The sequence below is a fragment of the Copadichromis virginalis genome, linkage group LG22, assembly GCF_057382275.1.
Source record: "Copadichromis virginalis isolate Kocher_CV1m ecotype Utaka linkage group LG22, C_Virginalis_male_GT1.1, whole genome shotgun sequence".
Lineage (NCBI taxonomy): Eukaryota > Metazoa > Chordata > Actinopteri > Cichliformes > Cichlidae > Copadichromis > Copadichromis virginalis.
Genome location: NC_140638.1, coordinates 15,908,470 through 15,934,463, shown reverse-complemented (window position 1 = coordinate 15,934,463; position 25,994 = coordinate 15,908,470). Strand labels below are relative to the sequence as shown.

Genomic DNA, 25,994 nt, shown 5'->3' with positions numbered 1-25,994 from the left:
GGCTGCTCTGCTGAGTTTTGCTCTCTGTAGCTGTTTGAATGGCAAACTATACTGATTAGCGGCGGCATAGGCACACTTAAAATTTCTTCAGAAATTTTCGCTTTCTAGTTGTTTTTTGCTATTTTTTGAGTCATTTTTTACATTTCAGCAAAATACTGTCTTTCCTTTGGCAAATTAACTCAGTGGCTTTTTGTTGAATCTTCAACATTTTAGAGTAAAACAGTCAATTTCTTAGACGTTACTTACCACCGTTGGGTGGAACCACTTGACATAACTTTTTAAAGTAAACCTCCAAAGCATTTTTTGGAGTGCACAGTATTTAATTGAAATAAGACAAATTATTCAAATAAACTTAAAAAAACAACTTATCTGTTAAGTAAATTCCACTTGCTCAACTATGACTTTGCTTATATCTCATATGGTAACAGAAGGTTACGTTTTATGGCTATTTACGCTTGGAGACTTTTCCCACAGATTCAATAAGCAAAATTAACTCAAGTAAACGATGATCAAGGTTATATAAGTCACTCTGTTGTCTGCAATAAAAATATAAAGATTTGAGGCTTATTTCTTTACTCCTATACTGTGGCATCATAATTTAAAAGAGGACATAAAACAGCGTCGCCTGTGCTTTCTAATCTCACACCCAGAATTTGGTGATATTTATTGGTTGCAAACTTTCATGGTATTACAAGAGATTTAATACACCAATTACATATATAGAGTGTAATTATTGCATACAGTTGAAAACTCTTCAAAGTCACCTCATGATTGCATGGACAAAATATTGAAAATACACCAACAAATGTACTAGACAGTACTTATATATGTATCAACCTATTGGTCAAATCAAAGCAGATAACTTACTAGTACAGTTGGGCTGTGTGCCTGACCAGGTACCATTGGCTTGACACTGCCTGGTGGTGGGACCAGTGAGCAGATAGCCATCCATGCACGAGTAGATGACAGAGTGAGAAAATGTTGTTCCATCCAAACGAAATACTTTGCCGTTACTGGGAGTGCCAGGGTTACCACACTGAACAGCTGCAGGACAGAGAAATGGAAAAGACCTCAGCAAGTGTCACCTCTAAGACAGTGGAAACACTGAAACACGTGTGGGTTCATAATAATTGAATAATTGACAAGGTACCATTTCAGGATAGATTTAAATCAATTAGAAATATCCCCGTACGTTTACAAAAGGGTTGCGTGCCTGACCAGGTCCCGTTCGGGAAACACATCCTCTCTGAAGAACCTATAAGTTCATATCCCTCTGAGCAGGAAAAGTAGACCTTAGAACGGATCCTGAAATCTGTTTGTTCTCTTGAACCATGAGAGGGAATGCCAGGGTCCCCACACGAACCAGTAGTGTCACCTACATGGAAACAAAAAAGGATACAGACTTAGGTCCCTCACAGGTTTCTTACTGGTTTGTACCGAATTAAGGATTACACTTAAAGATGCTAATCCTTGAGTCAGTACACACTGTCTGTATAATGAGCTGTGTTTCAAAAATGACTCCAACTTATCAAAGCAAAGAAATGGAGAAATAAACAACTTTGGTTCATTATTTGTAGGGTGAGGAAAACAAAACTGCAAACCGGACAAAGGATTTTAAAAGAAACATCTAATGGCTGCTTCTAAATATCATACAGATTGTGCATATGCATGTGTGTGCATGTGTGCTGATGAGTAAATAGGCAGCGGTGCATGTGTTTGTCTTTGTGAGTGTGTGCGAGAGATCCTAGCTCTGTCCTTCTAGAGCTGCCTGGTCAGCAAATTGTGTCTGACAAGCAGAGCACACTCCTGGGAACACACACTTTCACACACAAAAAAGCTCACATCATCACACAAATACCAAGGCCTGGACTAATATATTTCTGCTCAAACATTTCAGATCAGTACTGCCTATTTTGTTAACGGTCTAAAAATTGCACCGGATTATGTGTGAGTGTGAATAATATCATAACTTGATTCATGTTTGTTAGATTTGGATTGCTAATTATGTTTTCAATTTGTTGCCTCCATTCACATTTATTGTTGACAATTAATTCAAAGTGTACAAGTATCTGCTTGCGTTTTTGTGTTTTTGACTCATACTTCTGAAAAAAATAACCTTAATTCACATTGGCTCTGTTTGTATTATAGTACAAATATCTAGAGGCTTGCTGCTAAATTGAGCTTACGCGTAGCAGAGACAACATTTAATGATATAACATCTTTTGTAATGCCTTAGGATTTTAAACTCGGTTTCTCAGATGTAAATAAATAATATTCTACTCAATAAGTCTCTCTTATTTGCCTCAGAAACTTGAAAAAATAGCAGGTAAGAATGTAAAAACAGGAGGGAAAGAGCATATGTAGATGCTCTTACACATCTATATAAACTTACCCTACTAACCTGAACAAATGAAACCAAAAAAGATTTAAATAAAATTCATCTTTTTATAATCTTTAACCCTTTAAACTCTAACCTAATTTACCCTTTAAACCCGGGGTAGGCAACTCCAGGCCTCCTGCAGGTTTTAGATGTGTCTTTGATCCAACACATCTGATTTAAATGGATAAATTACCTCCTCAACATGTCTTGAAGGTCTCCAGAGGCCTGGTAATGAACTAATCATTTGATTCAGGTATGTTGACACAGGGTGATATCTAAAACAGGGGTGATATCTAAAACCTGCAGGACAACGGCCCTTGAGGTCTGGAGTTCCCCACCCCTGCTTTAAAGGGTTAAGAAGAGAATTTCCAGGTGGAGCCAAGCAGTTGAAGGCTTCCATTTGGTAGCCTCGAGATCTCATCTCTGCTGTTGCAGATGTTGTGGTTCTCTTGGCTTCATCAGATGGTAGGTCACGTTGGAAGGGTTCGCAGGTAAGTGTAAAGCAGCTGGAGAACTAGCACCTCGAAGTCTGAGACCACGGTTCACAGCTGGAAAAATGGTTGCTTGCACACTCAAGGTCTTGTTCACAAGTCAGGGAAGCAGGAGATTGAAACGGGCCACATGTGCAGTCATGTGGATGCTATACTGGTCAGTTGTGGTTTACCAGTCAATCTACATCCCCTCCCTGACCTATCGTACCAAGCTCTGGATAGTGAGCAAAAGAATGAGACTGCGGATACAATTGGGCAAAAGAAGCGTTTAGATATAGGGTGAAAGGTTCAGTCGTTCTGGGGGGACTTGGAGTAGAGCTGCTATTCCTCCACATCAAAAAGTGTGGTTCATTCATCTGACTCTTGGGTGAGATATTGTCCTACTGGGAGGAATGCTCAGGGTTAGACTCAGGACATGGTGGATAGATTATTACTCTTGGCTAGTTTGGGAATCCTAGGTGTTCCCCTGGAGGAGTTGCCTACGGAGAAGGAGGTCTGGTCCCCTGTGACCTGGCCCTGCATAATTGGCAGAAGCTGGATGGATGAATTGTTGGATGGATGGATGAAGGTACTTAGTTTTCCAGTAAGCACAGATTAAGGAATAGCTCAACATTTTGGAAAATGCATTTTTTTGCTTTGCACTCTTCTTTACAGCTTTCAGCTAATACCTTAGCATTAGGACTCCGGATACACAGGATAAACATTGGCCTGGCTCTGGCCAAATGTAATGAAATCCATCCAACGCTTTGAAAGAGGAATTAATACAGCATTTCATTTGTTCAATGTGAAAAAGGATTTAAGAGTAAAAGTGACTATTTGTGACCTACTGAAGTGGCACACTCAGTGTCCTGTGAAATCACACCTTTCTTTTACTTGAGGTTTTTGTTCGGATCAAGCAAACAGTAGAGGGCATAGAGTTTTTTAGGTTTTGGAGGTTAGAGGCTTGTTTAACCTTTGAAGGGAGAAAAGCTGTTTCACCAGCCTTCCCAGTTATAGCTTCATTTTTAATGGACAAACCTGTGAGTGGTTTAAAAAAATCTCGTGTAGCTCTCAGCATGACAGGACGTAAGTGTAAAAATCCTAAGATGTTCAGGTATTGCTTAAAGCTTCTGCAGATGGTAGACAACTACAGTTTGGCTCAGTTATGAAACCCAAGTCATGTTCAATTATACAAATTCAGCCAACTCTGAACTGTTAATAAATAAATTCCAAACAGGCTGAAACTCTCCCTGGCATGCTGATTATTAGAATACCATAGGCTGTTTGAATACTTTTGTTAGAAACTGTGGCATAACAACTTGTTATTTTCAGCATGGCAAAAGCCAAGGTCTTTCATTTCATAGGCCTAATAAATAAATATTCAAGATAAGTGGCAAGGTCGGCTTGTGAATTGAATTTGCAAATCTAAGATCTTTGAGAGCCAAGTCTCAAGTAGCTCTACGCTCACAGCCTGAAAATATCATCAAATATCACAAACAGCATCACTTCATATATGCGTTATCTCATCAGCTATCATCAGGCAGAATAACAGAACAAGCTGTGCTGCTGTTGGACTGAACTCTCATGTCTGCAGATCTTTGGTATGGACCTGCCAGGTGAAAACATGAATCACCGCTTCTTAAACTATTACCCTGCCTCACTCCCCAAGTCTCCCTGGGCAATTGCTGTAAATAACAATGTATTCTTAGTCAACTCGTCTGGAATGCATTTTCACTCAGTTTGTTATATAAGCGGCAGCTGGGAGCCTCTCAGTCTGGAGAGCCACAATCATGCCCCCAGCAGGCCAACTGAGTGTCACATAACTTAGATGGTTTGTTTACACATGAGGGAAGGTAAGGAGGCTTTCTGTCTGGAGAGACGGTCTAGCCCAGTGAGTAGTGAGATATGCATATACAGCAAATACAGCAGAGACTGAAAGCTTGTGTAAAGCACTTTACAGAACAATGAGTGTTGCAGCTACACTCCACAACATTGTAATAAAATCCACTCACTGTAGAAAAGGAAACACAGCTAATACTTGAGAAAATGCAAAACTACAAATTAGCTGAAATATTTCAGTATTTGAACATGTACTTTAAGAACCTACTTACTTTACTACACTGTATCGATCATATCATAGAATCCCTCATAAAAGCAGGTTAAACATTTCTGAAACACAGTGAAACTGGCTCATGGTTAGTTGACCAGAAGAGAAATGCACATGGTTAAGAGTCCACGACTGAGGTGACTGTAAGTGTGGGGTAAAGTTAATCTCCGGAGCCCTTTTAACAGACAGATACTGATATACTCTCTTTTCTAGTGCCAAGTCTTCCTTCCATATGTTCACCCATCCCTTCCATTATCCCTGACTGAAAGGTTCATGAAAGTGTCTGCTGGATATAAAAGCATGAAGCTCTCCGCACTTCAGTCTGCATGTTTAGACGTTTCGATTTTCATCTACAACTGCTATCTATATATTCGTCTTTCTGATAGGGTGGACGTTAAAGTCTGTGTATTCAACAGAGGTTAAAATGGTTACCAGAGCAGAATGGCATGGGGGCACTCCACATCCCATTGAGCTGACAAGTCCGGGATGATTCTCCTTTCAGCTGTCTTCCGCCCAGACAAGAATACCGAACCGTTGAACCAAATGTAAACTTATCTCCGCTCAGCACACCGTTTGGGGGAGAGCCGGGATGACCACAGTCTACGACTAGAGAGCCACAGAGGAGAGAAATGAAGAAAACAATGGATGACTCGTTTTGACTCAGCAAAGCTCTGTGAGAGGAGGTGCAGCTACTTCTGTCAAGAACTAAGGACAGATTAAAAATATATGCAAGGATTAAGGATTAAAAAGCTGACATGACACTGCTTGCTAGGCTTTAAGGGAATCTTAAGAGTAACATATAAAAAGAAACAAAATGAAAAAGAAACAAAATGAAAAAAAAATGCAAGAATCATTTCAATAAATTCCAAACCCAGTCTTGCTAAAATACTGTCTTTCCAAAGATTGTGAGGAAGAGAGAACGATACTAACCTATGCATTCAGGTAGCGGTTTGTCCCATTGTCCAGTAGGTTGACAGGTCAGTACAGGTGATCCAAACAGGTAATACCCAGGATTGCAGTCATAGAAAACCACTGTGCCAAAGGTAAAGTTGCCATGCTCTATTTTGCTCTGCCGGATTGAGTTGGCTGGGATACCTGGATCAGAGCAGTTGACCACTATACACAGGGACACACGCAGAGACACACAAGCACAAACAGACACAGAGACAGAAAAGCATGTGTTATTTGGCATGAACCAGAGAGGGCAATCTCTCTTCCCCCTCTTCATTTTCCCTATTTGGAAAGCGGTTTTGCAGAGTAGTATAAGGCAGACCAAGGAGGACATGGTGAAGAAGGAACAAAATATCAGACGTGGAGTTTAGGAGGGTTAATGCAGTAGATGCTAAGGGATGAAAGGGTGGTCAGGCAGGTTTGTCTGTAATGGATCCAGAACTCAAGCAGGGTTATGGCTTGTTATCAATGTGCTGCATTTTAATTTTACCCAATTCATTGGCACTTTATTCTGTAAACTGGGCAGAAGGCCGGTAGCTTGTGTACAAACTCGTGCGAGTGAAGCAATTTGAGTTGCTCTGACTGTTATTTGGACAATCAGGGTATGAGATTCATAGCTTACTGAAAAAAAGTTTTTATTCTTGAGACTGGAGCCATGAACAGGTTAGACATATGTTGAGCTCTAAATCTACCTCGAAACTTCATCGAAATTAAGGGAAAAAAGATGTATTTTTATCAAGAAATGTAAGTTTTCTGTTACGATGGTAATAATAGAGGAGATTAAGCTGAACAAAGTTAGAGGTAGAGTTGAGGTGGATACAAATGATGGGGATAAATGAGGATGGTTGCTACTGGAGAAGGCACTAACTGTAAATAAAGAAAGAGACTAAGGTGGTATTAAAGGTTGGGGATAAATAAGGTTAGGGGTGAATACACTTAACTTTTCTCCCCACCTTTACACGTTGGGGGTGGGTGGCTCCATTGGCGGTTAGCCTGGCACTGAGCACGTGCAGGCCCCTCCATTTCATAACCCCGATTACAAACAAAGCTGACCACATCGTTGAGATTGAAGCCGTTTCCCACCGTGCGGCCATATATGGGGCTTCCTGGATGGCCGCAGCTGATCGCTAAGGGAAAAAGTGTAAGACAAGAACACGTTTATTTGCACGCAGATTTGTTTCTACAGAGTGACACCATTCTGTTGTTTTTCATGTTGATGTGTAATCCCATGATAGGTTTTTTTCAATGAGATAATTAAATCCTTAAAAAAACATATGCTGAGATCTATGATTTGGTGTTATTTACTAAAATAGTTGAAATATTTAGTTTGTAGCAAGCAATTATTGAACAGAAGTAATCAGTGCATTTGCTTGGGACTGTCTTCACTCTTGATAAGCCACATTTAGTGTACTTACAGCTCTGCCAGTAACACCGATGACTGTTTTGTTAATTTTTCATCTTGTTAATTGAGTCATTGTATGCTATGAGAAAAGAAGGAGGCCAAGGACTAGTTAGTGTCAGAGCCACTGTCCACAATGAGATGACGGACATCAGCAAGATGGCCACAACCGACTGTATGCTTAGTGAATAGCTCAAGCAGCAGAAACCCAAGAAAGAGGAGGAAGGAGAAGAACCATCATGGAAGGACAGGCCCTGCATGGTATGTACCACAGGCAGATAGAGGAAGTGGCTGACATCTAGAAATTACACCAGTTTAGACAAAGCTGAACTGAAAGACAGCACAGAGGCACTAATTATGGCTGCACAGGAACATGCTGTAAGTTCAAGATCCATAGAGGCTGGGGTCTACCACACCAGGTAAGACCCCAGGTGCAGGCTGTGTAAAGACGCCCCTGAGACAATCTTGCACATAACAGCAGGGTGCAAGATGCTAGCAGGCAGGGCATACATGGAACACCATAACCAAGCAGCCGGCATAGTTTATAGCAACATCTGTGCTGAGTATGGCCTGGAAGTCCTTAAGTCAAAATGGGAGATGCCCCCCTAGGGTGACTGAGCTAATTTCCTGTGGGACTTCCAGATACAGCCAGATAAACTGGTGATGGCTAACCAACCAGACTTTGTAGTGATGGAAAGGCAGAGGAAGACGGCCGTAGTGACAGACGTAGTGATACTGAATGACAGCAACATCAGTAAGTAGGAACACCAAAAGCTGGAGAAGTACCAAAGGCTCAGAGAAGAGCTCGAGAAGATGTGGAGAGTGAAGGCACCAGTGGTCCCAGTGGTAATCGAAGCACTAGGTGCAGTGACTCCCAATCCCAATCCTGGGCCATTTGACCTCAGTACATCACATGATAGAATGGGGCTAGGTTTCACAATGGGTTCACCCGAAACCTTGGCTGATTATGACCCACACCCGTTTTCACACCTTGGCTCGTGTGATTAGGTAGAGGATCAATAGGGAGTCCATGACACTCTTGGGGACACTCCCATAGGGCTTAAAATCTGGGACTCTCCACCAGTTGCTCTTAGAACTGAAAAAGCTTCTCGGATGAGAGATGAAAAGTCTTCAAGGAAACTTAAAGAAGTCCAGATGCTTTTCTTTCCAAGCTCCTTAGACTCTCTTAGGCAAACTTTCATCACTTTTTCAGAATGAGATCATTGCCCTTCTGAAAATTGAAGCTGTTGCTAACAGACTCTTTTCATATGATACTGGGTGGTGGATCAAAATTTGTTTTTACATTGTTCATAATTACATCAGTTTTGACAAGTTCTCAAACATCACTGAATAAAATACAGCCCCAAACCATGATATAGCCTCAACCATGGTTTACAGATAGCCGTAGATACTGTTGTGATTTTCCTGACCTACTCCATAAATACTGATGACGATTTAAACAAAAGTTTAAAATTTCTTTCTTCTCCTTTTAACAAACAGCTATCCCACCCCCACCCCACCTGCCCAAAATCACCAACTGTCATCCAAAAATCATCAGACATAATGACAGGACTGAAAATGAGAAACTGAAAAAGAGAAACTTTGAAAGACTTTCACAAAGCCCGGAGCACTTTTGCTCTAGACCACTTAAAAAGCTGAAAGAAACTCTGGCGCCTAGGAGATATGAGGAGTGGCTCAAGACCTCTGCACTTGTAGCTTATACAATACATCCCAATTGTAGCTTACCCACTAATGTCATTCACATACATAACTTTATACTGCAAAACCATTTCGTACCACTTGTGTGTCATTCTCTTACTAAATTGCAAAAATCCAATCATGTAAAATGTACTTTTAGACATCAAAGCTACAGAAAGATATAATCTAAACCAGACATGAAGATCAGAAGATTTGTATTTCTGGCTCGAAAACCACATCAAGTGCAGATTTGGGCCAAATATGTATGCCTTTCCTACAGTCATTCATAAATATTTATGAAAATGTCAGATGACTGAGAAGGCAAAGCTGGGATCCTAATTTAGGGTCATTATTTTGGAGATATTAGGTCTCACCATCTTCTGTGTCAGAACTGAGTGTGCACTGTTTGCAATCGTGCATCATAATTGTTCTTCTTGTTTCATCCACTGAGCCTTCTCGGCGTTCATGTGATGTTTGCGTAAACAGGCACTTTAGTGTTACTGCCAGTCACTCTCTTATCTACCTCGCAAACTACAAACCTTTAAATTATTTGGAGAGGAGAGGAGTCTAACCAATGTAAAAGAAAAGGAGTTGGTGGTAAAACACGGTGAAGGAGAAAGTCAGGGAACAGAGAGTAAGAGGACACTAAAGGATGAGAAGACAACAGGGAGAAAGAACAGCTAAGGTGAGGAGAGCAGAGCAGAGCAGAAATAATGAAGACAAGAGTAGACGAGAGAGGCAGGAGGCAAAGCACTTGATCAGGAAGAATCAGAAGTTTGTTTGCATGCCTAAGATACAAATTTATCTGACACCATCAGCATGCCCTGCAGCTACACACACACACACACACACACACACACACACACACACACACACACACACACACACACACACACAATAGTCTCATTACCATTCTGTGTTTGTGTCTCTAAACAAGAGCCTCTCATCTCCATAATTACAGTATAATTTGGCTGTAAAATTATTTCCCTCAATAACTCCTGCATGAATAACCTCAATAAAAACAGCATAGCACTCCGAGATATGCAGAATGATACAGACACTATCTGGACCACATAGACACAGATGAACGCAAAGAAAATCATATAATAAAGGCCCTATTTTGTACATTGTTTGTTGTTTTATGAGTAATAATGAAAAACAAATGCTCCGTCTACTCTCGAATCATCAACACTGTGACACCACCTCCGTTTTGTAAAGACTGTCTTAATTTAGGGAACAAATGGGCTGCCTCTTTCAGGAAAAGGTGCCCTTAATTGGCTTCATCATCACCACCTCAAATGTGCCCTGTGTGATGCCTAAAAACCTTCACTATGCTCACAGCAAGTAACCAATTTTAGATTTTCACAGTAGCCTGGGCAAGTTAGGCCACTCTGTTTTATTCTTAAACCCAACTACTTATCTCATTTAAGGCATACTAGCATTTTTAACCCTCTGGCCCGATAAGATTTCTGGTGAGAAGCCACAGTTACTCAAGTCTACTCTGTGAATACTTCGAATGAGGATAGCTCTCAAACAATATTTATGTACTGGCTGTAGTAAAAATAAAAGTAAGAAAAAAGTCCCAAATATCTATATTTCTTTTTAAAATTTGATCTTACTGACAAAAACTAGTAGCGACGTTGGTGGTGCATTCGTACACAGTGTTAGAGGTAATGCCACTGCTGGTCATGATTACTGAAATATTCATTTTGCTTTTACGCCATCTTTAACTCAAACATGCATCTACTGTTTGAAACTACAGTACAGTTTCTTAACACTTAGAGTGTTAACTGTTAGCTGACAAATATACTGCTCAGATAAATTAAAAGAACACTTAGAAAACACATCAAATCTCAATGGGAAAAAAATAATGCTGGATATCTATACTGATATAGACTGGGTAATATCTGGGGGGGAAAGGATGCCACCTTGCTTGAAAGAAATGAAAATTATCAACCTACGAGGGGCTGAATTTAAAGACACCCCAAAAATTTAAGTCAAAAAATGATGTGAAGTTTATTAAAGCACCTACACTACAAACCCAGTGGTTTGTATGGGGCCCAAGTGCTTGAAGGCTTGCCCGACAATGTTGGGCCTCCTAATGAGATGATGGAAGGTGTCCTGGGGGATTTCCCCCGACATCAGCAGCGGGGCACCACTGAGCTCCTGGACAGTCTGAGGTACAACCTGGCACCTTCGGATGGACTGAAACATAATGTCCCAGAGATGTTGTGTTGAATTTAAGTAAGGCAAACATCCTCCAGGAACTGTTCACATAGTTCAAGAGGACATGCATTGTCGTGCACCAGGAGGAGCCTGAGACGCACTCCACCAGCACAGTGTGTCTAAGGATTTCATCCCGACACTTATACCCGATACCTGGCAGTCAGGAAAGATAAAGGTCTGTGCATCCTTTCATAGACATGCCTCCCCATAACTGACCCACAACCAAATAGCATAATGTTCTCGAGGGCTTCTCCACACCCTTTCATGTCTGTCATATATGCTCAGGGTGAACCTGCTCTCATCTGTGAAAAGCACAACGTGCCAGGGGTAACTGCTAACTGGGCTCCATGGTGCCGGGCCTTGAGCACAGGGCTCACTAGAGGACATCGTTCTCTCAGACCACCCTTATGAAGTCTGTTTCTGACTGTTTGGTCAGCGACATCCACACCATTCAGTGGCCTCCACCTGTAAAACTATTCCTGTTTTGGGGGTTGTCTCATTGTTAACAAGCCCCTCTGCTACTTAACTGACCAGATCAATATCCCTGAAGTTTTACTGACTTCATTCTATATGCTGATTAAAAAATGTTCCTTTTATCTTTTTTTAGGATCTGAAGCTTTATAGAAAAAGACTCTCTCTGATAGTTGGGACAAAAGTGAGTTTAATCCTGTGCATAATGTTCTTCTTCATCTTTCCCACTGAACAAAACCTACAGTTGTTTTCAGCATTAAGGCTTCACTTAATGCTGAAAACCATATAGCCATACGTAGCCATGTCGCTACATGTCTGCTCTGCTGCTTTAAGGGCAAATTTAAAGAGCTTAAATTTGAGGTAATTGTGTTTCATCTGAAAACAAAGAAAAAGATCTCAAACTATATTTCAAAAAAGGAAAAGTCTGATTCGACCAAATTCCACTTACTTAAAATTTGAATGATTTACTTGGTGATCTGGATTTCGCCGTATTGGGATTGCTCCCACATCATCATAACTAATGTTAACTAATACTTCAGGTTAACTGCAACTCTTCAGCTTCCCTTTTATGCTGTCATAAGTTTGCAGCTCAGAAGAATAACACTGAAAAACTATGATGATGAGATATGTTTGCCTTCAGTGCTTTCTGAAAAGATTTTAAACAGATGGAGAATTTTGTTCATTTTGGGTGTTTTTAACCAGGAGTACTGACATTACCCCCAAACAGTGAAGTGTATGTAAGTAAGTTTATGTTTCATATCTAATTCTTATAAGATCTGTATGACAAAAATCCAAAATTGGGTTGTCTGAGTATAAAATTCCACATGGTGATCCGGCTGTTAGCACTGTTGCCTCACAACAAGAGAGTCCTGAGTCTGAATACACCATGTGGTCAGGGCCTTTCTGTGCAGAAATGCATGTTCTCCCAATGTCTGCGTAGGTACAAGCAGTGGGGTTAAGATAGGTGTGAATCTGAGTGCAAATGGTTGTCTGGACTGGAAACCTCTCCAGGGTACAGTAGGTACAATTATAATAATGAAAAGGAGATCATCATGATATAAAATTATGTCATCAGTAGTTTTTACTTTCACATGGGACACATCCCCATAAAAATCCCGTGTTTGCTTCCCTTTTGGACTACCTTGCCTGACTTCTTAAAACCAGTCTTTTCCAGTCAGTTTCACAGAATCGCTAAGGTATGACATCAAAATTCAGCAGTTGCACTGATGACCCAAGAAAAATATCAATCATAATCTAGAAACAGATAGATCATTCATCACATTTACCAAGACAATTTGCATGTTTTTCTTTGGCGTTCTACTGCAACACCTTACAAATGTTGTCTCACATAGAAGATCTTAATTTGTCAAACATGAGGCCTTTTTCATTGGTATGCCTCCAAAGTGATTTCTAAGATGTATGATATTGATTCTTCAACTCCACAGGCAAGCAAAACATCCAAAATTTAAATGAACTGCTGAGCTCTTTATCAAACCCTTCCTCCAAATTGCCTCTATTTGACTTCATTTTTTTTTGTTATCTGTAGTAGCAAACAGCCAAATTCGTCATAATTTTCCTGATCATGCCTCGGTGCTAAAAAAAAAAGGTTTTTATAAGGAGTTAAAGTAATAACCACGGTAACCACTATAGACGTTAGTGGTTACCGTGGTGTATTGTGTGACAAATACGTGTCAGAATCTTTTTCAGAGGTGAGCTCATGTGTTTTCTTACGTATGCAGATGGGTAGCTGTCCAGACCACTGGTTGTCTTGGAGACAGATACGGACTGATGAGCCTATTAGTCGGAACCCAGGGAGACACTGATAAACGACCGTATCACGGTAACCAAAGTTTTCCCCGATAACCTGGCCGTTCACAATGCCTTCTGGGATTCCACAGTGACCAGCTGCAAGAGAGAGATTGTGGGAGGGGTCAGACTGCACACACTAAAACAACTTCATTCATTTGCACTTTTAGTATCTAAAATTTGATTCCTGGTTGTCAACATTTCCACAAATGTGTCTTTTGTCTTTTATTGCGTTGTATTTACTTATTGTTGTTGTGAGCAGGTGCTATAGTGGGTGGCTGTTCGGCAGATATTCAGATAGTTAAAAATTTAATATACCCGTTTTATTTCATCCATAAAATGTCTCTTGGGGTTATATAACAGCTTGGCTTAAGGGCTTGCACACCGAATCAGTTTCATTGTGTGATTCTAAGCAAACACAGCAAATTGGATCAGTTTCTGCGCTATGATCAAGGCTCAGCTGCTCTGTTCCCACTTCAACATTTTCACAACTGTATTACTGCCCTTTCTAACACTTTCAGTGTTCAAATGAAGGCATCTTTGTGCTTTTAAACAATCAAACTTGGTAAAAACTTAACAAGCGACGTGTGGGGCCCTCTTTTCTCCTTGATCAGATTCATTCACGGAGGTCTGATTGATGCACGGAGCTACCCCAAAATGCTTTAAAAGGCGTTCCACAAAGTTAAAAGAGAATGTGTATTTTCTGCTCTCAGGGATTTTGAATTGAGTATTGATTTTGTTCTTTACAGTAGATAAAACCTGCACCGTGTCCCTGGTGTCAGCAAATGCCAACGATTTAAACACAGCCAGGGAAGTGGAACAGAGGAGAAATGAACGGGCTGCCTGATAATAACTTGCCATTTCAAATTCTGTTTGAGGTGTAGATTACAGAGGTTAAAGGGCACTATTCAAGCGGGTTACACGTTTTACTTTCCTGACTATGTTGCTGAAAACTGTGTGTTGGCAAATAGGAAATCAGTTTAAATTTACAAACAAAATTACAAAGTTAGAGCAGACAGAAATCATTTCATTTCAAGTAATGTATCACACAACAACACACCTAAAAAAGAAAGCAGCTTAAATGTGGGTTTTTTGGTGTGTGTGTGTGGGGGGGGGGGGGGGGGGGGGATTATGGGAAGGAAATAAAGTTCACATTTTTTGCTTTTTAGCCTTAACTACTAAAAATGGCATAAATAACTACAGTTGTGCATTTTTAATTTGCAAAATATGCACAGTGAAGGCAAATCAAGGCTAATAAGAAAAGTCATTGAAGGAAAATGCTGTTTATAGCACTTTCCAGGACTTGGTTTATTTATTTCTTGACAGAATCATGCCTCCTCATCAGTTTAGGTTAAGTTTCATTGAACCATTCCTTTATAAATTGCATCTCATATCCCCCCTCAGCCTGTGAAGTATTCTGGGAAGCGCTGCCTCTACTGAGGTTTCACGAAGAAGTGACAACATCGTGTGGTAACATCTGTTACCTCTGGCTGGCACGCTGACAGAAGAAAGCTGCGGGGTTGGCTTTTTTTCTCTGGATTATATAAAAAGAGAAAATTCAAAATGAATTTATAGTGAGTGCACAGCAGCAGCTTGCTCCTGATAGTTTTGCCTGTGTGGTGGACCAGGTCAGAGAGAAGCAGCTGTGCAGCCACACATGAGGAGGAAGGCACATACCTACAGTAGATACCTGCTCTCATTAGATTGACTTGAAAAATCACATCTTTGCAGCTCCGTCTCTACTGGAGGTGTTTCATTGTGTGTGCGAGTATGTATGTAGTGTATTCTGTAAGCCCAAGGCTGAATATTAGTGTCTAGATATACAGGGTGGGCCATTTATATGAATACACTGTAATAACATGGGAATGGTTGGTGATACTAAAGTCCTGTTTGTGGCACATTAGATATGTGAGGGGCAAACTCCTCAAGATGGGTGGTGACCATGGTGGCCATTTAGAAGTCGGCCATCTTGGATACAACTTTTGTTTTTCCAATAGGAAGAGGGCCATGTGACACATCAAACTTATTGGTAATGTCACAAAAAAAAACAATGGTGTGCTTGGTTTCAACGTGACTTTATTCTTTCATGAGTTATTTACAAGTTTCTCTTTATTCACAGCCATTGACATGTCGAAGAGGTTAACACGTGAGAAGCGGATCGAAATTGTGTTGATATCTGGTGAACGCAGTAACCGGGTCATTGCAGCAGATTTCAATGCAAGACACCCTACGAGACCACCCATCTCCCATGCTACAGTTAGCAAACTGCTTGCTAAGTTTTGTGAAACTGGTTCAGTGTTGGATTTGCCAAAATGTGGACGCAAGAAAACTGTCACTAATGAAGAACCATCAGTGGCTGTCCTAGCTTCATTCAGCAAGAGCCCACAGCGTAGCACTCGCCGCATGTCACTGGAGAGTGGCATTAGTCGAACATCCCTTCGGCGGATATTAGCTACTCACAAATGGCACCCTTACAAGCTCCAGCTACTGCAGCATTTCAACGAGGATGACCCAGATTGGCACACAGAATTTGCAGAATGGGCAAAACAAAAATTGGAACAGGACCCTCAGTTCACGCAGAAGATTTTGTTCAGTGATGAGGCAAACTTTTATGTGAATGGTGAAGTTAACAAACAAAACCACCGCTATTGGTCTGACACTAACCCGCATTGGATGGATCCCTCCAAGACTGTTGGAACAACAAAAGTGATGGTTTGGTGTGGTATATGGGGTACAACCATAGTGGGTCCATTCTTCATCAATGGAAACCTCAAGGCCACTGGATATTTGAAATTGCTACATGATGATGTGTTTCCCTCTTTATGCACTGAAGCTGGCACGCTCCCTGAGTTTTTGTGCAGCACCTGAAACTACGGATACTGGATGCCTCTGCTGGCATTTCTCCTGCGGTGTTGCTATCAGTGTGTGAAGAGTGGGAGAAGAGGGTTGCATTGACAATCCAACACAATGGGCAGGACATTGAACACATTTTATAAGTGGTCAGAAACTTGTAAATAACTCATGAAAGAATAAAGTCACGTTGAAACCAAGCATACCATCGTTTTTCTTGTGACATTACCAATAAGTTTGATGTGTCACATGGCCCTCTTCCTATTGGAAAAACAAAAGTTGTATCCAAGATGGCCGACTTCTAAATGGCCACCACGGTCACCACCCATCTTGAGGAGTTTGCCCCCTCACATATGCTAATGTGCCACAAACAGGACTTTAATATCACCAACCATTCCCATGTTATTACGGTGTATCCATATAAATGGCCCACCCTGTACTATAATTTATATTATAGTATATCTTTCAGCACACTCCTGGAGCTGTTGGTACATACCTAAACATCGTGTTTCAGTTCCACTCCAAAGCCCAGATGACAGGCACTCTCTGACAGCTGACCCCACCAGCATGAAGCCAGCATCGCAGGTAAAAATGGCTGTAGCACCGAATGTTGTCTGAGTACCAATCTTCTTTCCATTGGGTGGGGATGGCAGCTCACCGCAGGAGATAACTGAAACACACGGTCAGGCACAAGCAATTTAAAAGCAGTTGTGCACCAGTTTAGCACCAAGTTAATTTGTGTAGCTGCTAGAGCTCATTGGCTTCAGTGAGAAATGCTACCAATGCTGGCAAGCTGTTTATCAGGTAAATTTGGTGCCAATAGTGTTTTTCTCTCTTTTTTTTTTCCTTTTCGTCCTCACACATCGAAAGGCCTGGCAAGGAAAATAATAGCAAATCTCAGAATGTCACAGAATTCTTTAAAGGAAAATGACATTGACTCAAAATGTCACAGAATCCCCACAGAAGAAATAATAGATCATATTCAGTTTAGAAATGTCACTGTGACTCTTCTGAGTTAGATAACAAATTCAAAGCATACAAGTTTTCTTTGTAAATAACCGTCGTCACATTAGTAGAAATAAGACATTAAAATATATTTTAAATCCATTTAAACTTTGTAAAACGGCTCTGTTCTTGGCAGAAATTTTGAACAAAATCGTCAAAACAAGTATGAATGTGAGTGAATGAATAGTGGTATTGTAAAGCGCTTTGGGTGCCTTGAAAAGCGCTATATAAATCCAATCCATTATTATTATTATTATTATACCTCTTCTTGTTTGAATTCAGGTGTTTTCAGACCCATTGCTACAGGTCAGTTTGTGAAATTTCTTCCCTCCTTGATTATCTTTGTCGCTTACCCTGACAGTGCGGCCTTTCATTCCTCCAGCTCCAAACTCCGTTGGATAAGCACTCGATGTGGGCGGGGCCTAGCCTGTAGTATCCCGGATCACAGGTGAACACAATACGTGTCTTGTATTCGTAGTGTGACCCATTGACAATCCTCCAGCGGCCATGCTCTAGAGAGAACGACCCGATGCTGGGACATACTACCACTGCAGAGTCAGACAGTATGAAGAGGAAAATAAACCATCATGAAATCTGAATGAAGAACACATATTTTCTGTCGGTTTGCTATATTCATATATGCTTACATTTGCGATGATACTCAGATTTGGCATTCATTTTGTTGATATTCTGCCGGTACGTGGGTGTTACTAACCAGAACATCGCGGCATCTTGTTGTGGTTGCTCCATGTTCCATCAGGCTGACAGATGGCTGACGTCAGTTCTTTACTGGAGAGTCTGTACCCATCGTTACAAAAATAGGAAACTCTTGTTCCGACGGAGTAGTCAGATGTTAAAACGCCGCCGTTTATAGGAGCCTTGGGTACCCCACATGAGACAGCTAAGGGAGGATGGATGCACACTTGTAAGATGACAACAAGCACACAGGCACAGAAAAACTCAAATGCACAGTTATGCCTGTCATATAGGCAGGTTTGATGTCTACCTTTGAAATGTTTATTCGGAATCAAAAACCAGCAAATGTTTTGTATATCTGTAAATCAGCTCCAAGATGTACTTTTATTAAGTTATTAAAGTAAAAATAAAAAATAATAATCTAATTAATTTTCACCAAACATCCATCTTGCAGAACTTTCCATATCGTGGCTTTAAATACACCGTTTTGTAGAGCACTGTGACATTACTCAGATTCCACAATATGCTATACATCCTTCATTTGACTCTCTATTGATGGCAGCTTTGAGCTGTGCCTTCCAATTATTGTTTGAAGCATGATGATATTGTCTACAATATCGCTGGAAACAAAGATGGCACCAATTTTTAGATATGGTTTAGTAAATTCTGAGAATACAAACAAAAACGAGAGAAAAAGTAAAAAAAAAAAAAATGATTAGCTGCAATTACAAGTTGTCTTCTACATGTATAGCTTATAGATGTAGAAGACAACTTTTAAAAAACATCTTTAAAAGGTTTCCCTTTTTATTAAATTAAAATGAAAAAAAAAAAAAACCCACTGCTATTATATTTACTTGGTCAGTCTATCAATCTCTAAATAACAACAAATTAAAGGGTTTGTGATTTTGTGTTGAGATGTGACACCTAAGCTATATCTGTTTATCCACGTCCATACAAAATTGGAAACTGTGCAAGTGCAATAGCTGTGTTTCAGTGTAATATGGGTATGGATTAGAGATGCCACGATACCACTTTTTTATGTCCGATACCGATATCATAAATTTTGATATCTGCCGATACCGATATGAATCCGATATAGTGTTTTTTAATCAATAAAACTGTTTTTTAAATATCTTGCTGCATTTTGTATAAGTTCATACTCAAGTTTAAATAAACAACAACACTAAAGCTATTCTGTTATACCTGTATGTAAAAAATACAAAAAATATTTCATAGTTCAGCAATACTGATCAATCTAATAAACTTAAACCTACTCCATCCCCCCTATTCTGGTATTTTAAAGAGTAGCAGAAATATTAAGCAACCTAACAAATAGGGTTGCAAACTCCCAGCAAAAAAAAAAATAGGGAACCAACACCCACCTCATGATGCTTAATTGACATAATCAACTTTAATTTGATGCAATGTGAAAAAAAAATGCACAGAAATCAATTATTTTTCAAGAATAATTAAATAGATTCAACATCTTTCTTCTACAGAATTGCAGACTGCACAGATGGTATCTTCCCAAAGGAAAAGGTACTATAGCTTACTAGGGTATATTAGACTTAACAGTTACTATATACAGTAATGGACTTCTATATATTTTACACAAGATTAAAACTGGGTGTAAGATTCAGATAATTATTTATTAAAAGCTAGACATTTTAAAATAAGAATAAGAAAGAAAAGTATGTCTTTGTGCCCCCTTTTTCCTGTTAATGCCCTATCGGCCCCCCTGGCTAAACTATGCTAGATCCGCCCCTGCACAGTTACCAGCTGTCAGCTACGTAGAAAAAGATCCTCGAGTAGAAAGTAATATTAAATAAATTCTAACAACAGCTTATCAAGCTTAAACGTGCTGCTGCTGTTCAGCCGCTGGTTTCCTCTTTCTGGTGCAAAGTGGACCAAAAACAAAGAAAAGAGATGGATTCCCGACAGAAAAGCCGATCAGCTGATCATTGATCAGTTTCACGATTGAAGTAGCAACAGGAGAGGGAGGGAGAGAGAAGAGGCACTCGCTCCATATATCGGTTGTTAACCTTAATATGGAAATGCTTTACAAACATTCAGAGATGAACTTTTACACTTGCTTTACTTCTCTGTTCTATCACGTGAGCACACTGCTCCAACGTGCTACGGTTATGAGCCGAGTTACGCCGTGTCGTAAGTTTTGTGAGGTGCTTTTTTGATATTTAATGGATCGAATTACATTTTTTATTTCTCTCCGATATCCGATCCAGTAATTTACGTCAGTATCAGATCGATACCGATACGTAATATCGGAACGGTCCATCTCTAGTATGGATCAGAGTCAAAACAAATAGTCTATTTCAGGATTTTTGCATTATTTTTGAGTATCCATTTCATTTCATTCAATGGAATTTACTAATGCTTTTATTCCAGATACTAAATTCTTCAGCACAGTTGTATCATTTCTGCGCACTTTCCTCACAGAGACAAACACACCTTGGCACGCAGGTACAGGAGAATCCCACGCATGGTAGCCAAGTGATGTGCGGCGGCAGGTTGCTGTGGCGTTGCCTATGAGACGGTATCCACGGTCGCAAGCCCACCTCACCACGCTGTTAACGTGACCGCCGCTCTGTGAGGAGATGGAGCCGTGGAGCGGGGAGTCTGGGGTGGAGCAGTACAGAGCTGCAGTGGAAAAAAGCACATTTGAAAAACAAGGATTTGAAATTGCTACAGACCGGGAGGGTTACTGTCATCAACAAAGAAACTTGCACAATAAACACAAAAGAGGTAAAGCTCATTCAGTAGATAGTGCTGCACTATATCTGCATGCAGGTATGCACCATTATAAAGGTTAGCAGTAATAATAGATTCACTAGCAGAGATTCTCACATGTCTGCTATTATGAAATTACAAAGGTTGAGATAATTTCCTGAAACTTGTATTAATGTGAGTCACTACTTATTTATAATACAACAGGATGTCGAGCAAAAGAAGACTAATGGACTTTGATTTTTCCAAAATGATCATGTACAAGACGTGCTTTGTGATTTGAAGAGCTCGATGCTTTTCCTCAATGAGCCATGAATTAGAGAAAGGAGTCTAATTAAAGATATTGATGGTCATGTTCCTAACAGGTCTCATACCTTTCCAGGCGATCTTAAAAGAAAGTTTTTCACCCAATTAGGAGCCATGTGACAACTATATGAATGTCAATTATAATTACACATAGTCGCTCTTGGCAGAGCCCTCTCACTGAACAACCAGCGAGTGCAGTTACAACGGACATGAGACATTACTGGACACACCGCCCGCAAAGTCATTGATTGCTATAGGTAGCTTTATTAAATATTCTTAATAAAGGGAAACATTAATCCTCTACGACAGACAATAATGGCATCTGGAGGGACTCGTGCTGCAACTGCCAAAAACCTGTCAATTTTAAGTGGACCTATTAGGCTCATTTCCACCTCCACTTTCAGTAAGTATCTTTATATGATTCACACATCTTTTTATGTATATATATATATATATATATACACACACACACACACACACGCACACGCACTATTCTTGGTCTTATTATATCAATATTACCCAGACCTTGGTCCACAGTGCATGGTCTGTAATTCTCCAAACTGGGCAAGAACCCCACAACAACATCTTAACTTGTCTTATGTATTAGTGATAAGCCTGTTTTGTCCCTCTAGTATGCTACTGCCCCAGTATCTGTGTGGTTGGGTTTTGAACCAAAATAGTCTGAGACCACTTAAGAGTTGTGAGGGTTTTTTGTTCACCCCTTTTTTCTTGGGGTAGAATCAGTGCCAGGGAAGTTTTGTACAGTTTTGTACAGTGATTTCTAAGTAAGCATGTCTGACACAGTTTATTTCTAAAAGCACTGAAAGTTTAATCAGCATATAGCAAAGCAGCCAGTTGACAATATCTCATCAGATGGTTCTTCCCCTGTACTAGTTTTAAGATTGATGGCATTAAACTGCTGATTTTAATCTCACATGGATGTTTTTTATAATGACAATAATATGTTGAGAAAATTTTACTTTACTACCTGACAAGAGGACTAAATTTTCTCATTGTAATTAAAATTTCATCACATTATGTTTTCTCAAAGGAGGAAGTACACTCACCGTCATGCACTGGCTTGATTTTCCAAGTTAAAAACATAGCCGAAGTTGAACCCCGGTATTAGTAGGCTTACAGCATATGTTTAACATTTCTTGCAGATGCTCACATTAATCACCGCCACCAAAGAAGGTTACCGAGTGTGAGCGCGTTTAGCTTTTTTTTCCTGTTATTTTTCTGCGCATAATTCATCATACAGTGCAGTGGTGTTTCAAAGGTTAAAGAAACAACCTCCTGGCTAGAGTATATGGAGTGAATAAGCAAACTAAACTGGTAAAATTGTCTCCTCCCCTTTAACTGTCAAAAATGTCCTTGAATAAGGCACTCAAGCCTCATTACCCAACAGTCTAAAGCTACTCAGCAGGCCCAGGTGCGAGATTGCCTAAATGCAAAGCTTGCTGTAAAACAGCATCTGTGCTCATCAAGATGTCTTCACACAGATAAAACTTAAGAACTAACCTATAACGCATTTCAGTAAAGTGCTTCAGGAGGCAGACAGAAGTTTGCTAGAAACACATGTTAAAGATAGAGAAATAAGGTACAGCGAGATATTGTGATTTTTTTTTTCACGAACTTTCTTCCCATAAGCTCTCAAACTTTCACATCTTTAAATATTTATTGTGCAAATTAAATGGTACAAACAGCTCCTTCTGTCTGCCTCTGTCTGCTGTTGTCCTTATTTTCATGCATTATATTAAAAGTAGTAGTAAAATAAAGTTGGGATACATACTTTGGTACTCACCAACATAGCGAATTTTGAAGCCTTTCTTGTTTGTGCCATGGTCTGAAGACCAGCGGACTAGGAACTGGTGTCCAGAGGTTGTGAGGTTAAAGGGTGTTGGCAGGTCACCACTAAGTGTCGCCAAGGTGGGGCTGTTGGATGTGGGACCTGACAGGGATTAAGATAAAGTGAAAGAGATGGAATAATGGAGAGAGAGACAGGGAAAGAAAGACAGCAATAATAGAAGGAATGAGACATGAGAATACAGTGACATTTGGTATAATACAGCGGTGTGCATTCTTTCAAAAATGTGTCTATGAGTGTGATGTGTGGCTCTCTGATGTTGAAATCTGCGTTCCTTTTTGTGTTTTTTACCATCAAAAATCTCCAACACGTCAAACTCTCTCTCGGTGTGAAAACTTTCAAAGGTTATTGTGACATTGTATCCTTTCTCCACTGTAACACTCCACGAACACATTTGGAGGTTAGGGTAGCTTTCTGGCCAGCCAGGGCTTAAGATGACACCTGAGGAGTCGTATCGCACATCATGTGCAGGGCACTGAACTGTAAGTAAAAAATAAATAGCAAAGCCAATTGTTATATTGAATGACTACACAGCTTGATGGGTTTTTTTGACGGTGTCAAGCTGAAAATAGTAACTTAAACTGGTTTTGTACTGGCATCCACTGACCTTGGCATGTTGGGGGTGGTGAATCCATCTGCAGCCTCTCTCCTAAGCGACAGGTAAGAATCTCACTGCCAACCAATGAAAATCCAGGATGACATCTGTACCTGATGATGTCGCCTGGAGACACAAAATCAGTGTGTCTATAGAAAACAGAGCTGGTGCTAGCATAGCTTAGAGTGGTAAACTCTAAGTACATTTGAGTGCTTGATTTCAACACATTTCCAAGAAAGTCTTTACATTACAGCCTATGTACTCTAATGACTTTAGAATTAAACGTTTCAATAGAAAGCATCTTATCAACTTGTTGAGATGATGAATTGTTATAAATTGCTACAAATTTAACTCATACAAACTTCAGCTTGATTGGCAATAAAAACATGAAATATTATCACATGCCAGGAGCAATTTTTACTCGAGCCACATCTTCAGTACAGGACTTTTATTTGTATACACAGTACACCCATGCTCCACTTTATTGGTTATAATATGTTATTACTGAATGTGACCTTGTTTTGTCTTCAGAACCTTCTTAGCTCTTTGTGGTATAGACTCAACAAGGTGCTGGAAACATCCCCCCGAAGAGTTTGCTCCACACTGACATGATAGCATCAAACTGTTGCTGCAGATTTGTCAGTTGGGCCTCCATTGTTGTTCCAGCACATTCCAAATGGGCTCTACGGGATAGAGTTCTGATGACTGTGGAGGCCATTTGAGTACAGTGAACCCATTGTCATATTCAAGAAACCCGTTTGAGATGATCTGAGATTTGTGATCCAAGAAACCATCACCAACAGCATTACGACACCAGCACCAGCTTAAATCACTGAATGAAGGCAGGGTGGATCCATGTTTTTATTTTGTTTATGTCAAATTTTTTACCCTATTCTGAATATTGCAGCAAAAACATCAGATGACATTTTTCCAATCTACTATTGTACAATTTGAGTGAGCTTGTGTGAACTGTAGCCTCAGTTTGCTGTTCCTAGCTGTCAAAAGTGGCACCTGGTATCATCTTTTACTGTTGTATCCCATCTGCTTCAAGGTTTAATGTGTTGTGTGACATGCTCTTGTGGATACCTTGGTAGTAAAGAGCAGTTATTTGAGTTACTGTTGTTTTCTTATCAATTTGAAGCAGTCTGGCCATCCTTCTTCACTGACCTCTGGCATCACCAAAGCCTTGTCACGAAGCAAACCGCTCCTCACTGGATATTTTCTCTAGACCCTACATATGATTGTATTGGAAAATCTGCCATCCTGATGCTTAGTTTAAAGTCCAGCAGCTTGTCCTAATGCCTCAATGCCTAAATGCATTCAGTTATTGCCAGTTATGTGACTGGCAAATTAGATATTTGTCTTAATGCACAACTGAACAGGTGTACCTAATGAAGAGGCCAGTGAGTGTATATGATTGGATTAGTGCGTGTCTTAAACCAATAAAAAATGAATTACAGAATATATATACACAATATAACACCAATCATCCTTGATTTAAGTCTTCATTCGTGTTATCGTGTCCTTTTTATCCATCAAAGTGACACATCTGTGAGCAATGGCAGGCAGACAGACAGCTCACCTATCTCAAGCTCGCCATCCTCCATCAGCATGTCAGCACTGGGAACTTCTGGAGGAGGCTGGCAAACCCTTAATTGGTAGGCTGGGAGATACAGAAACGGAGAGGAGACAGAAAAAGGAACAATGTATAAAAAATGTGTTCAAGGATCCCGTGTTAAAATTTAAATGTAATTTTTTTCCAAGTGCAATGAAAGGACAGAATAGTGTGACATTCAATCTTGGTCGCATCGGTTTAACTGAACTTTTTAAGTTCAAATGGTGGGCAAAGTATGGAATCAAGAACAGATCAGCTACACAGACACAGCACTGTCTTGAATCATAAAGAGGAACTAACTTCACAGCCACTGAGCTGAAGGCTGTAATCAATATTACTGCATGACTGTAGATCACTTGCTAACAGAGAGAGAGAGAAAGAGTGAAAAGAGAGAGCGAGTTAGAGAATAGAGGCAGACACAGACAGGAAAAAGGGAGGACAAGAAGCGAGCGAAGGAGAGAGGGCTAAGGGCTGTAAGTCAAGATGAAATTGACTATGAAAATGAGACCTGCCAATAGCTTCTGATGCTCTAATGCATATCAAAGCCCTGTGGTCTATGAGTGCGCGCCAGGATGTGTGTAAATGTTTGAGCAAGTGCATGTCTATGTTTGTGTGTGCAGCAAGCTCTGTGCTTCTACGCGCGATGAAAGGATCACTGTTAGCAGTCATCGATTTCGCTTAGCTCTGAGACCATTTTTATAGCTACTTCCACATGCGTGTCACATACACTGGCTCTCTCAGCCTCGTGTTCATGATGCTAGTCACCCATGCGTGGCCTTCGTCTGTGTATGGAAGCTCCACACCTTT

At 40.2% G+C, this 25,994-nt stretch overlaps 1 protein-coding gene across 1 annotated transcript in view; it reads right to left on the bottom strand.

The window, feature by feature from the left end:
- csmd3b (CUB and Sushi multiple domains 3b) overlaps positions 1 to 25,994 on the bottom strand; it is a 324,793-nt gene that overhangs the window by 35,727 nt on the left and 263,072 nt on the right. Inside the window, exons 46-59 of the mRNA XM_085446982.1 lie at positions 25,155 to 25,235; positions 23,585 to 23,698; positions 23,269 to 23,457; positions 22,915 to 23,061; positions 20,529 to 20,717; positions 18,079 to 18,264; positions 17,717 to 17,911; positions 16,855 to 17,028; positions 13,434 to 13,607; positions 6,862 to 7,035; positions 5,888 to 6,073; positions 5,390 to 5,563; positions 1,193 to 1,375; positions 868 to 1,044 (exon numbers count right to left, since the gene is read on the bottom strand). Of these exons, the coding sequence (XP_085303108.1) occupies positions 868 to 1,044; positions 1,193 to 1,375; positions 5,390 to 5,563; positions 5,888 to 6,073; positions 6,862 to 7,035; positions 13,434 to 13,607; positions 16,855 to 17,028; positions 17,717 to 17,911; positions 18,079 to 18,264; positions 20,529 to 20,717; positions 22,915 to 23,061; positions 23,269 to 23,457; positions 23,585 to 23,698; positions 25,155 to 25,235 (2,343 nt within the window). The remainder of the gene's footprint in view (positions 1 to 867; positions 1,045 to 1,192; positions 1,376 to 5,389; positions 5,564 to 5,887; positions 6,074 to 6,861; positions 7,036 to 13,433; positions 13,608 to 16,854; positions 17,029 to 17,716; positions 17,912 to 18,078; positions 18,265 to 20,528; positions 20,718 to 22,914; positions 23,062 to 23,268; positions 23,458 to 23,584; positions 23,699 to 25,154; positions 25,236 to 25,994) is intronic.